Source organism: Leuciscus leuciscus (assembly GCF_965113295.1).
Source record: "Leuciscus leuciscus genome assembly, chromosome: 2".
Taxonomy (NCBI): Eukaryota; Metazoa; Chordata; class Actinopteri; order Cypriniformes; family Leuciscidae; genus Leuciscus; species Leuciscus leuciscus.
Window position 1 is genome coordinate 64,551,679 of NC_138726.1, and position 15,031 is coordinate 64,566,709.

At 41.9% G+C, this 15,031-nt stretch overlaps 1 protein-coding gene across 1 annotated transcript; it reads left to right on the plus strand.

The window, feature by feature from the left end:
• Window positions 1–7,457: 7,457 nt before the first annotated feature.
• Window positions 7,458–13,574, plus strand: LOC309493133 (uncharacterized protein). The gene is made up of 5 exons (XM_082162224.1): window positions 7,458–7,866; window positions 8,871–9,230; window positions 9,426–9,482; window positions 13,225–13,310; window positions 13,385–13,574. Exons 1-5 carry the CDS (start codon window positions 7,833–7,835, stop codon window positions 13,496–13,498), a joined length of 651 nt encoding a protein of 216 aa, XP_082018350.1. The 5' UTR covers window positions 7,458–7,832; the 3' UTR covers window positions 13,499–13,574.
• Window positions 13,575–15,031: the final 1,457 nt, after the last annotated feature.

Here is a 15,031-nt window from a genome sequence, read left to right on the forward strand (position 1 = left end):
CAAATATATATTTCATCACGGCCGGATGAAAACGCAAAATTTTCCAAATTGACAGAGTGTGTTAAAGATATAAAAGATTGGATGACCCGTAATTTTCTTTTATTAAATCCAGACAAGACAGAGGTAATACTTATCGGTTCAAAAAACCGCCCACAAAACCTCGCACAATACAACTTTAACATCATAGGATGTCCTGTTACTTTATCCTCTACAGTAAAAGACCTGGGTGTCATACTCGATTGTAACCTGTCTTTTGAAAATCATATTTCATATGTTACAAAAACAGCATTTTTCCACCTTAGAAACATTGCTAAGCTACGTAATATGCTATCAGTTTCTGATGCAGAAAAGTTAGTTCATGCATTCATGACCTCGAGACTGGATTACTGTAATGCTTTATTAGCTGGTTGTCCTGCATCCTCAATAAACAAGCTACAGTTAGTCCAAAATGCCGCCGCTAGAGTTCTTACTAGATCAAGAAAATATGATCATATCACACCGATTTTATCATCACTGCATTGGTTACCTATAAAGTTCCGTATTAATTACAAGGTATTGCTACTGACCTATAAAGCCCTAAACGGCTTAGCTCCAGTCTATTTAACGGATCTTTTATCACCCTATAATCCATCGCGCTCTTTAAGATCACTAAATTCAAGGCTTTTGGTCATACCTAGGATATCCAGAACCACCAAAGGAGGGAGAGCATTCTCACATTTGGCTCCAAAACTCTGGAATAGTCTTCCTGATACTGTTCGTTGCTCAGACTCGCTCTCCCAGTTTAAAACTAGATTAAAGTCGCATCTCTTCAGCCAGGCATTCATATAATCCTACAGTTCAAACTACAATCCGGCCTCTAGCTCATAAATGCCAGAGGAGAACTGGCCCCCGACTGAGCCTGGGTTCTCCCAAGGTTTTTTTTTCTCCATTAGGTCACCTGATGGAGTTTTAGGACACCATTAGGTCACTTGATGAAGTTTTTCGGTTCCTTGCCACTGTTGCCTCTGGCTTGCTCAGTTGGGGATATTTTGGGGATATTTAATTTAATTTTATCAATCAATAAATTCCTCTTGAAACAAACTTTGTTGTATTATTTTAATTTAATACTGTGAAGCTGCTTTGATACAATCTGTATTGTGAAAAGCGCTATACAAATAAACTTGACTTGACTTGACTTGACTTATGGTTTTTATTCAGAAATATTATTTTCTTTGTCTTTGGTGAAAGGTGATATCTTTTTTTTTTTAAACAATTTCACCAGCTTTAGAGACACCGACTACTGACACCGACTACTGTTGCCATGGTTTGGCTTCACTTTTATAAGAAATCCAGCCGCCAGGTTTCAAACCTGTCAACACTGGATTGGGCTGTCAAAGGTGGTTCACTACAGGAGTGAACCAGTGTGTTTGCTTCAGAAGTCATTTTCACGCGACTATTGACGTAATGATACAAGCTCCGAAGCAGTGGTTCATTGCAAGGACCGTCGAGTTTGAAGCAAGCTTCGGAGCGTCGGTGTCAGACGTAACATCACTACCTGTTTGTATTTTTGACCTTGCCCGTTTCTGGATTTCTCCTTGTCTGCTGCCTGCCTACGTTACCTCTGCTTGGATCTCTGACTTTGATTGTTTGCTGCCTGCCCTGATCTTCTGCCTGGTTTTGTACTACGATTAAGCCTTGTCTTCACTGCTGTATCTGCTGGTTCTGACCTTTGCCTGTTTGACTACTCTTATTAATAAATCACACTGCGAATGGATCCCCCAGACTCTGATGCTTTATAACAGTCTCGGTTGCGTATGTAACCCTCGTTCCCTGAGGAGGGAACAGAGACGTTACGTCAGTGAATGACGAAATGGGGTTTTCGCTTAGAAGCCTATCACCTTTGAGTTCTTACAAAACGAGCCAATGGGGTGGGACATGCCATGGGTCTGCGGATTTTGCATAACGCAACTCCGCCCCACCGCGTGGGTATAAAAGAAGCAGTGCGGCAATCTCGCATTATGTTTTTGCTGAGGAGCCGAGACTGAACTCCCGGCTGTTCCAGCGGTACAGCAGTTGTGGCAGGGGGACGTGACGTCTCCATTCCCTCCTCAGGGAACGAGGGTTACATACGTAATCAAGATGTTCCCTTTCATTCAGAAATGGGGTTCCCAATTCAATCATGCAACAGCGGCTGTCTTCCAGTGCCCTGCTCAAGTCTGAGCTCCCTGTCGTGAGAATAGCACGGACGAAGGGCTAGGCTTAATGCAGGAATACCAAGGTACACTGGGTGGCATATCCCAGGTGGAATATGTAACTTAGCGCCCACCCATAGGGAGGACTTAGAATACACATATGACCCGAGAGCGGGATGCATATGGAAGCTCAGAGGTATCCAACCCGCAGGGTGGAATGTTTCAACCTCGAGATGGCAAGAGGGGACTCGCCGAGGAAAAACACGTGCTCTGAGGATACTTACTGTGGGAAAACACATGTGGGGGTTGCCCAATGGGGGAACCATGGACATGGAGGCACCTAGCCAATCACGAGGGCTGACCAAGAGGGCATGCACTCTGTTTACAGCATCAACAGTGCAGGAGGAACTCAAGGTCTAATAAGCTCACGTATCCAGTCCGTGGAGTGGAATGGCGCAGTAAGCGATGACACAGAGCAGGTCCTGCTTACCGGCTAGTGGAAGCGAGTACATGAGAGGACACTGGCTCTACACGGAGATTATAGAATCGTCCTCTTCCAGGTAGAATCGCAACATTTCCTGTTGATTGAAACTTCTTAATTATTGCCCTGATGGTGGAAATGGGAAGTTCCAATGCTTTAGCCATTTTCTTACAACACTTTCTATTTTGTGAAGCTCAACAATATTTTGCTGCACATCAGAACTATATTCTTTGGTGTTCTCGAGACACCAGGCACTGTTTTGTGCGGATGGGCGGCCGGAGCATGTTAAGAATTTTGCTGTTAGAACGGTGTCGTGTTAGCGGCCCCTAAGTTAATAACTAATGATCTTCACAACATAAGTGAATCAATCAATCAAAACTAGCTTTAGCTGGACAATAACTTTATCCTAGAGCTGCTGTAAAGCCTAAACAATCTGTTGTGGTAATTTCCTATTATCTCTGTAAAGCTGCTTTGGAATACTCCATATTGTTAAAAGCGCTGTATAAATGAAGGTCACTTGACTTGACTTTGGTTTTACTAATTGTGATGGATAATTAAGGGAATTTGGCCTTTGTGTTTCCTCATATTTAAACTCCTGTGAAACAAGAAGTATTGCTAGACAATTTTGATGTTCCTAGTCACCCTGGTGTGCTAAAAAAAGGTAAATATTAATGGGAATATACCCATTATACCCCCCCCCCACACACACACACACTTTCAATTATTTTAATTCAATGAAAGGTTAGATTTTTGCTATTTTCTTGAAAGATCAAAAGGATAAACAATGCAGATTTGATTTTTGATCATATTTACCAGGGGTGCCAATAATTCTGACCACAAATGTATATATAATCACTTTACAGAGTTTCCACGTGAATCTGGAGGAAGATTAATAGATTAAACCAAAAGTTTTGGTTTGATCCTAGAAACAAATGAGTCTGAACTTTGTGTACCAGACTGAAGCACGATAAACAAATTCTGCAAAATACACATCCCGTGCTCTCAGCCGCAGCCTTCAAGGGGTAAGACTGATCTGAGGACCGTCATTATTTACAAGAAGGCAGCGGGAAAGTGGTTTATGGGGGTCCTATCTACCGTGGTGGGCCCCGAGCAGGTTCTGGTGATGGAACAAGAAGTGAAAACACTGTTGAAGAAAGGGGCCATAGAATATTTACCTCCCTCCAACAGGGAAACCGGGTTTTACAGTCGGTATTTCATTGTTCCAAAGAAGGTCGGGGGGTTGCGTCCCATTTTGGATCTGAGAGTTCTCAACGAGTCAGTCATGCAGCTAAAATTCTAAATGTTAACTTTATATTAAGACAAATCATACTTCTACATGTCCATCCTTCCATATAATTTACATTTAATCATTTAGCAGATGTTTTAATCCAAAGCGACTTACAAATGAGGAGAACAATAGAAGCAATCAGACCAGCAAGAGGGCAACAGTATACAAGTGCTGTAACAAGTCTTAAATCAGAAAAACAACAAATAGAATAGTATAGAAAGGAATGGAAAAGGTAAGTGCTAGTATTCATTGGTTAGGTGCTGACGAAAAAGATGTGTCTTTAGACATTTTGTGAAAATGGCAAGACTGAGCTGCTGAAATTGAGATAGGCAGGTCATTCCTCCAGCCGGGAACAGTCCAGGAAAAGGTCTGTGAGAGTGATTTCGTGCCTCTTAGGGATAGCACAACGAGGCATTGTTCACTTGCAGAACATCTGGAGGGCACATAAGTCTGAACTAGCGAGTTTAGGTATATTGGCGGAGAGCCAGGGGTTGTCTTGTAGGCAAACATCAGTGCCTTGAATTTGATGCTATTTGCAGCTAGTGCAAACTGAAGAAGAGAGGTGTGACGTGGGCTTTCTTCAGCTCGTTGAAGACCACCCTCACTGCTGCATTCTGGATCAGTTGCAAAGGCTTGATAGTACACGCCAGAAGACCCGCTAAGAAAGCATTACAATAGTCCAGTCTGGATAGAACAAGAGCTTGGACCAGGAGTTTTGTGGCCTGCTCTGACAGGAAGGGTCTGATCTTCCTGATGTTGTACATATAATGTGTATAGAGTTGTAATCAAATATTTAGGAATAATAATTGACCAACACCTGTCTTTTAAAAAAAAAACAAGTAAGAAGGGTTATAAATAATTTTAAATTTAATTCAATTTAATTTTAAAACATCAGGCACCATCTTTCTCAGATCAGCTGCACTACTTTTTGTACATACTTTGTTTCTCCCTCACTTGTCGTATTGAATAACAACTTGGTCACAGGCAGGTGCGACTACACTTAAGCCTGTGTACTCCCTCCATAAACAAATTATAAAAGTACTAGACAAAAAACCAAGGGACTATCATCATTGTACCATTTTGAAATAGTTAAATAAATTTGAATAATTTTGTATCTTACACTGATGTATGCCTGATGTATAAAATTATTCATAATCTTGCTCCCCCTGGATGCCTGGCCCATAACGGAAGTGCCGGTGGGACTAGAGCATCTGCTAGGGGAGACTTGGTACCGCAGTATAGAAGAACAGCCTTTTATCAAACAGCTTTTCCGGTTAGAGTAGTGGGGATATGGAAATCCTTACTCATAAACATCCGAAGCATTGATAGCTTCACAGTTTTTAAAACCAAGCTTAAGCACTGGCTACTATCAGAACAAATCTGCAACCACTAATGACTGTGTTGTAAATTCAGTTTTTATATACTGATTTCATTAATCTTACATTCCTGGGTATATATATTGTGATGTTTTATGTGGTCTATATGTAATATTGTATGTTATTTTATTTGTTTACCTGCCTTTCCTCACAGACCTCAGGGGCCATCATGTGCTTGTTCCACACAGACAATTCATCGGTGGACGCCTACATAAATCACCGGGGGGCAAGTGAGGTTGTAGAGACCATTCTACACCCCAGAGCTCCCTCCACGAGGAAACTTTATGCCCTGAAGTGGAGAGTTTTCACTTCTTATTGTAGTGACCGTCAGCTGGCCCAGTTGGTACAGTGCTGGAGTTCCTACAGGAGCGGTTCACTGCAGGTGTATCTCCATCCACTTTAAAGGTCTACATGGCGGCCATAGGTGCTTACCACATTCCTTTGGGTGGAATGTCTTTTGGTAGAAACCCTTTGGTATCTCGTTTCCTCCGTGGTACTCTAAGGCTGAGGCCTGCAGCTCGCACCAGGGTACCAACTTGGGATTTGGCCATTGTCCTTCAAGGCCTTTCCCAGGCTCCCTTCGAGCCCATTGAGGAGGTTCCAGACAATTTTCTGACCTTAAAAGCTTTGGTCCTCCTCACTATCACTTCTCTTAAAAGAATAGGAGATCTGCAAGCCTTGTCAGTTTCACCTTCATGCTTGGAATTTGCACCTGGTATGGTTAACCCCCTGGGGTCAGCGCTCACGCCGGCGTGATCAGCTCACTTTTTTTCTTATCAGTGCAGAAGAGACTCAAAATACTCTGTTGATTTTGATATTACATAAAAGTGTTAAACATCATTCTATCCTGTTAAGTGTCTATTTTTTTTGTGTATTCTCACAATAAAAACAAAGTGTTGTGCTTTTTGCCAAATATAGAAAAATAAACATGATGCAAGCGTGGCCTGCTCTCTGTCAGTGAAGTCCATTCTGAAACGCGTCTGAAAATGAACTGTAACTCAGCGAATACTCAGTCACACAGGCATACAGACACACAGGCATAAAGTAAAAATATTCTCTGTTTATGTAATCTGTATGAAAAGAGAGAGATGTCAGTCATTCTCATTTCAGCTCATTATAGCTCATTATCTGTTCATGTGAACACGCCCACGGAGAGCGCGCACTATTCAAATGCAGATGATCTGAGGCAATCCATGCAAACCTGTCAACGCCCACATCAGCTCGATAAACAAATACGTTTTTTAAAGTTGTTGGTTTTTAAAGTCCACAGGACAAGTACTGAAACCTGTTTTGTCATGGAAATAATCTTCAAATCTGAAATAAACTGAATATCGTCACCGTAACATTATCAGAAACTGTCACCTTTTTATTATTTTGACTGCATTTGTTTTCATCTTTATTATTCATCTTATATAATCACTTTACAGAGTTTCCACGTGAATCTGGAGGAAGATTAATAGATTAAACCCAAAGTTTGAGGGTTTGATCTCAGAAACAAATGAGTCTGAACTTTGTGTCCCGGACATTGAGTCCCAGGCTAAAGCACGATAAACAAATTCTGCAAAACAAACACTCGTCTGTTTGAATGAGGATTAACAGCATGACTTTTGAACTTTCTGTTCATCATTGAAACCTGAAAACAAACACTGTATAGTGTTTCATTAAGCAGTAGAAGCATTTTCATTAGCGATCAGAAATGTTTCTTGAGCAGAAAATCAGCATATTACCCAGACAGCAACATAGAATCGGCCCAGATCCGTGGTCTTTATGTGTGGGCCTAATCTGGGCCGACACCAGTGTTGGGGAAACTTACTTTATAAGTAATGCATTACAATATTGTGTTACTCTCAAAAAAAGTTACTAATTGCGTTACTTAGTTACTTTTAATGAAAAGGAATGCATTACATTACTTTTGCGTTACTTTTTCTCACCTAGGCTGGGCTTTCTGGTTTGTTTGTTTTTAATAACAATAAAAACATTTATATTTTTGGCAAACGTTAAGGCCCTTTCACACCAAAAGTGAAATGAATAAACCTCGGACTGAAGGGTTGAAATGCATATTTACGCCTGTACAGAAGCAGCTCAAACAATCCTTTCAGCTTCTGCTGTTCTGAATTAAAAAACAATACGATACAGGAGAGTAAAAGGGAAGTCTGAAATCTTATATCAAGCTTTGCCATCACATTAATTTAAGACATTTTCAAATGTAATATACATGCAGCATTGGTGAACATTCAGAAACAAAATAATCGTACTGACTCCATACTATATGTGTACAAATTTAAAATAAAATGACCAAGTTAGGGTTAGGGTCATATTGTATAATGCAAAGATGTTAATATTGTACATCATTCACAAGCCAAACGTCAGTGGGTTTGATCTCGTTGGGATCCTGACGTGCTTTGAATGTTATTTTCAATGTAAAACACGAGTGTGTCACTATCAAGCACATAAAAGAGCACGACAGACTCATCAAACTGACCCGGAGTCAAAGCTTCCAGAGTAGATCATTGGTCATGAGGAACGCTGTGATCTTTGTGCTGTTATCAGGTGAGTTTGGAAAAACTGCTTCTTAACATTCATTAATTATCAATGAGTTCATGTTTCTTGCCAAAGCTTCATCTTCTGTAAATCAACTGCTTTCATTCAAGTCAAAAACATTATTTAACATCACAGAATCAACCAAAATACATTCATTTATACCAACAAAACTCATCTGTATGGGTTACATCATGTAGAAATAGCTCTTTAATTGCTTTTTACAGTCTAAAAGAGCATGGACGTGTTAAAATGGGCTACATTTAGAGTTACGAATGCAAATAAAACTTTACACATTTCTGCCCATTTCTATCCTGTAGTACAAGCATTTAACATTCACTGTATTAATCTAAATATATTACACCAATAACAAAATTTTGGGGCTAAATCGGGTAGAAATAGCTCTTTAAGGAAACAATTAGGGATGCTCGATATACCGATCACCATATCAGTATCGGCCGATATTTGTTCATTTTTAATGTTATCGTTATCAGTCCGATAAGAAGATTTGTCCGATATATTAAAGCCGGTAAATAATGTAGTATTTCCTTCAGCTGAGATGGTTTTGAATTGCTTGAAATATAATTAGAATCACTTCAAAAAAAGAAAATACAGTAAAGTAGTGCAAGTCATAAAAGCGGCTTCATAAAACTATCATGAAAACATTATAATAGTTTGTTTGGGACATGGTGAGACTTTTGTTTTTGTAAAAATATAAATATAAATATAAAATTTAGATTTATCTGCAAATATATCAGTTATCGGCTTTCAAATATAAAGAATTATCGGTTATCAGTATCGGCTAAAATGTTCATATGAGTGCGTCCCTAGAAACAACTGATTATCACTTTTTACTGTGTATAATACTTTTGCACATAAATACTGCAGTTTGCATTGTTATACTAAAGGTTTCAATAACTCTTGATCGTGCATTGATTATTTTACTGTATTTCACTTTCAAATTTTCCAGTCCAGAACGCTTGAGATGAGATGTTTGCATGTTTGTTGTGTTTCAGCTCTGATGCCCGTGGCGTTCTCACAGCTTCATAACTTCATCTTAATTCCTCTGAAAGTGAACTGGTCCGAGGCTCAGACCTTCTGCAGACAGCATTACACTGATCTCGCCACCGTTAATAACAAGGAGGACAACGACAATCTGTTAAAACTTCTGGCAAACGTTACTAGTTGGATCGGACTATATCGGACTTCGAATGAGTCTCCTTTAATCTGGTCGGATCAGAGCGGATCCACGTTTTCAGACTGGGCTCCTGACCAACCCAACAATTACAGTGATGCACAGTTGTGTGCTACTGTTTTATATAACCAATGGAATGGCGAGGAATGTGGGAAAACATTTTCTTTTGTGTGTAATTTTGGTGAGTTGATCATCTTAAAATACATCCTTAACATACCCATTTTTTCCTTAATAAGAAATTAAGAATTACATCTTTGAATGTTTTTGGCCTCACACATGCAGAAATCTAATGCAGATGCCTGCATAATAATGATGTTTGTTTAATATAAAAACAATAAAAATGATGTTTTATTAATGTTTTTATGTTTTTGTTTAGTTCAGGGGGAGCTCATTCAGATGATTATCACAAGTGGACAGCACTCAGCAATCAATGGTAAGAGGTATATATACATTCAGCAGTCTCACATCAATCCATTGACAGTTTAGCAGCATCTTGGTTCGCCGTTCTGCTACCATGTCGCAACGTCAAAGCTCTTCATCTGATGAAGAAACAAACACCCCCAGGGATCCGCCTTCGCATTCCGCCGGCCCCAGGACCATTCCTCCTACGCCGGACATCGCACCTGAGCCCCAGGCTTCTTCATGTGGCCGCACGCCTGCTCGCCAAGACATCTAGGCCAGTCTTCGCCGCCCCCAGCAAGACTTCCATCTTCCTCCCTGGCCTCCTCCTACCGCTCGGCTGTCCAGATGATCCCACCTATCGGGAAGTGGACCGTAGCAGGATTGAAAAAAGCGCTGGGTAATTCGGACGTACAGGCTTCGCAAAAAAAAATTAATAAAGTGGAGCTGTATGATCTGTACATTACCTTACAGTCAGCCAACCACTCTCCAAAGTCCAGACCAACTCCCAAGTCGGCTCACAGGCAAAGCAAAGCCCGCTGGGCCCAAAAGTCGCCTCCTCAGACACCATCGTCGTCCTCCTGCACAAGATCCGGCTCGCTTCGGCCATCGAGCCGCAGCAACAGGCCTTCAGCGAGCCTGGGCCGCGCCCCAGATTTCGCTGTTGCTGGTCCACTCCCACCTCTCGACGAGGGCCAGCCCTCCACCACGGCTTCTGTGGCCGCAGCGCTGTATGCCGCCTGACCCAGCGGCCTCCCCACAGCCTCTCAGTTCTATACTCCCGCTGTTCATAACCCTTTTCCTTTTCAGTGGCCTCCAGCTCCCGTCGCAGTCACTAGCACGAGGCTATCGCCGCTACCAACACAGGCCCAACCATTTCAACAGTCTTACCCAACAGGTTACAACCCCGCCCACATCCAGTGGCCTGCAGCTCTAGTAGCTCAAACAAGCGCAAGCCCGCCTCCGCTTGCAGCACAAGCCCACACTTAATACTTTCATCCTTCCTTTCCTTCCTATCCTCCAACTAACTTTCCTTTCCAAGCAACAGCGGGTAATCCAAGCGTGAGGCCGCCGCCGACATCCGAATTTTCAATTGCCTTTTCTCGTTTCACTGAAATGATCTGTTCAGCTTTCCCCCACAGGCGGCGCGAACTGAATGATTATCTAGCAATCATAGCCGAGCTTGCGCTGTCATATGGGGAGGGCATAAACATTCTAAACGTACCATAAACATTTTTCAGCCAAAAGTGCCGTGCGAGTCGCACAGTGGAACCATTGCACATACTGGGGCGCACTTGACCTTGATCTCCACAGCAGGGTGTTTTTAGGCTGCAAAAACATTTCTTGCGTAGTCTGCAGGTCAGTGGCGCACTCAACTGCATCGTGCCCGCAGGTTAACCCTTCCTCTCTTCCCTACCCGGGAACAAGCACTGCTAAATCCACCAGCTACGTGCCTCGTGCAGCAACTACCAGCGCAAACCAGGACTCCTCTTTCGACGAAAGCAGACAGCCCTGTAACCATGTAACATAGCGTATAATGTAACAGAGCGCGCTGCCGGTTCATGCACATCTGTAGCTTCTGTGGCGGTGCTCATGCCCACATTGTATGTCCAGTGTACAAATCTGTGAATAAAAAATCCAAAACATAAATTGTAATAATCTTCAATCTGCCCTCATAGAACCTGAAGTTGTAAACAATCTGATCAAAAAAGAAGTCGAGTTAGGCTTCATGATCGGCCCGTTTGACTATCCTATTGACTAAATTCTCGGGTGAAAAACGCCTAATAATTGACCTGTCAGCCCCGCACAATTATAAACAGCTTGATCCCTCTCGACGAATTTTCGCTTAAAGACCACGACATAGATCAGGCAATCGACATTATCAAAATCGCAGGTCGGGGCGCTTGGTTTGCCAAAATTGACATTACATCTGCTTTCAAAGTAATACCTATACATCCAGATTCATGGCACCTATTCGGAGTGCGCTGGCTCAGGAAATATTATTTTGCAGTGGGTTTAACTTTCGGATGCAAAAGCAGCTCTAAAATAGTTTGACATGCTATCAGAAGCCGTTTGCTACGCCATTCCCCACCTCATTCACCTGCTTGACGATTTTTTTATAATCTCGCCTCCCATCCCAGCCGCACACATCCTCACAGTCGAATTTTTTCTGAGCTCGGAATTCCCATCGCACTGGAAAAAACCATAGGCCCTGCAACATCCATCGAGTTCCTAAGAATTTATTTGGATTCAATCAAATTCCAAGCATCCCTGCCCAAAGAAAAAATCGACCGAATAATTCTCGTCTCATCTACTCTCCTTAAAAATCTAATTGTTCAAAACGCGAACTCCTATCCCTGCTCGGCCATTTAAACTTCACAATGCGCATCATTCCGCAGGGCCGCCCCTTCATATCGCATCTCCTCTCACTCGCGTCCTCCGTCCACTCGCTAGAGGACCTAATTTCCATAACTCAAGCATGTCGCAACAAACTCAAGCTATGGTCAACATTTCTAAACCAGTGGAACGGCCTATCCTTTTTCTATAACAACCTCATTTCATCCCCCACCGATATCCAACTGTTCACAGACGCCGCCCCCTCAATCGGTTTCGGGGGATTTTTTCAAGGTCGTTGGATCGCGTCTCCGTGGCCACCGCAGCTCCAGGGCATATCTCAATCCTCAGCTCTATTTGAGCTTTACCCTCTTGAAGTAGTAGCTTTTCTGTGGGGGAAAGAATGGGCCGCTAGTAGCATTTTAGTGCATTGCGACAACGACACAACAGTGCATTGCATTAACAAAGGCCGTTCCCATTCACCTGCTCTGATGCCACTCCTAAGGCGTCTCACCTGGATTTCAGCTTGCGATTAATTCATCGTAATTGCTAAACACGTCCCTGGGTCAGAAAACCAAATCGCTGACTCCCTGTCTCGTTTTCTATTTCAGAAATTCAGGATGCTGGCTCCAGAGGCAGATCAATTCCCAAATTCAGTACCTCGCTATTCGGAACTGATATTCCCGTAACCCACCCGTTAAATTGATGTACGGTGCTCCGTCCCCCGAGATAAACAGTTCACAAACCTCCCTCCTGATCAAAGGGATTCAAAGATCCCAGCCCACCTTTAGGCTGTCCTCTGCTCTTTAGCCTTTTGGGGGGAGTACTCTGGGTTTGGGCCGAACTCCGAACTCCGAGCTCAGAGCCCTCCCCCCGGACAGCACACCAAATACGCATTCAACTTTACCCCCTCTAATTGTATGTAAGTGTGAACTCGTGAAATGATGTCTTATTAACAAAGTTCGGGAGGAGCACGTTCAGAAAATTAACACAATTGGAGAGAACTCAGCAATCAATGGTAAGAGGTATACATTCAGTAGTCTCACCTCGATCCATTGACAGTTTAGCAGAAGTTTAGCAGCATCCCTCCAACACCCCTTCTCCACACTTCTAGTCCTAACCACTTACATACCATATACATAAACAACTTTAAAAACTTGATTTTCTCCACAGGGGGACTTTAAGACCTGCCTTTAATTTGTCTGTCATCATGGAGAGTTGTTTATCTTAATGTAAATCCATAAAGTAATTTATTTTTCCTGAATAAGCTGAAGATGTGTACAGCAGCAGATTAATATTGAGCATCAAACTCGATTGTAGATGTTTAGAATCGGATGTAATGACAAATTCCATAACACCATAAAACGTGTTCATCATCATTCTCAGATTATGCTTGATCGTACAGCGTTCTTTATGACTTCATCAGTGTGTTCGTCCCACAGAGAAGAAGAGACAGATCGTGAGACTGGAGGTGAAATCAGGTCAAGATCTGAACGATCCGGAAGTGAAGAAAGACATTTTAGTGAAGGTGAGTCCTCTTGTAATTCCACTGGGGGAAAAGACAGCAGAAATATCAATGAAAAGTCTGTTTGTGTTCTTCAGACGGAGCAGATCCTGAAGGAGAAGGGACTGGCAGGAGAAGCTAAACTTTCATGGAGAACCCAATCCGATGGGAATGTCTTCCAAACGAGGGACCGGAAGAGTTGCCAGACTTGACTTTGAAAAGAAACCGTGAACATGCTGTTCAAGCTTTTATTCAATCATGTTAGTTATTTACTGGGCAAATGCTAAACAACAGAGGACGCCTATCACTATTTATCTTCTTTCTAAGTGTTTCTTGTTTAATTATGAACTCTTGTGTAGTTATACTTCTTTTGTTCAGGGTTGTTTTATGAGTAATCAAGTAGAAAAGCTAGAATGCTTAATAACACATTGTTTTCAGAAGTGTGTCTGTGATATGATCTGGGCTAATAAATACTGCTAAAAAACCTAAAATCATTGTTGTTGAACTTCATATCTATATTCCATAATTGTGTACACACTAATCCGTCAGTCTCCTTCAACTAGCTGAGCTTCTATCATACCCAAGAGTCAACATTTCCAAAAATTCAATTATGAAATCATGTTAAAATCAGGACGTAGGCCTATCTGCTTATCTCTCTGTCTGTCTGCCTGTCTGCTTGTCTGCCTGTCTGTCTGTCTGCCTATCTGTCTGTCTGTCTGTATCTATCTAACCTATATTGCCAAAAGTATTGGGACACCCCTGCAAATCATTGAATCCAGGAGTTCCAATCGCTTCCATGGCCACAGTTGTATAAATCAAGCACTAGGCATGCAGACGCTTCTACACACATCTGTGAGAGAATGAGTCGCTCTCAGGAGCTCAGTGAATTCAGGCGTGGGACCTTGATAGGTTGCCATCTGTGCAATAAGTCCATTCATGAAATTTCCTTTCCCTGTTTAGAGCTTGCAGACCACCTTGAGCCAGAGTCCTGCAACGGGTCGGCCCGCGGGTACCGGCATAAAAGTGGCTAAAACGGGTGGATTGTGACATTCCTAAAATTCACGGGCGGGGACGCGGGCGGATAATGAACTCCTTGCGGGCGGGTAGCGGATGAAAAAATGTGCAATATTTTGTATGTCTAAATTACCAGCATTACACATACGCAAATATGTGTTTTAGTCAGGCCATCCTTAAAAATATTCTTGTTTGCCGTAACCCGACCGACCCTGTCAGTTTAGGACCGACACAATTTAATTTTTTTCTCCCCTTTTAGTCCGACCAAGTTGCGACATTAAATTTCTCTGTACTGTAGGCTAATAGGCCTATGTGTTGTAGCCCAGTCATTCAAAAACGATTTAGTTTCATATTCATGTTTAAATAAAATAATATACTTTTTTTTATTATTTCATGTTGATTATATGAAAAGTGAAAAGCATGAATAAGATAAGATGATCCCGAATATCGTGAGACAAATGGAGTGGGCAGACATGATTTTGACCACTTCATTAAGTTTGTTCAGCCTTTCTTTAAAGTGAATTTCGTTTTGTATTAATTGTATCTTCATTTTAATCAATGTTTCATCTACCAAATTCATGGATTTAATAAATAAGTAAATATAGCAGGCAGGCAATATAATCAGGACACGGCCGGAGGTGCCCGCGCGTGAACTGATCGTCTCTTAAATGAACCGAAACTCATCGTATAAGCTACTTGCCTCACAGACCTGAGAAATAGAAAGCATGAAA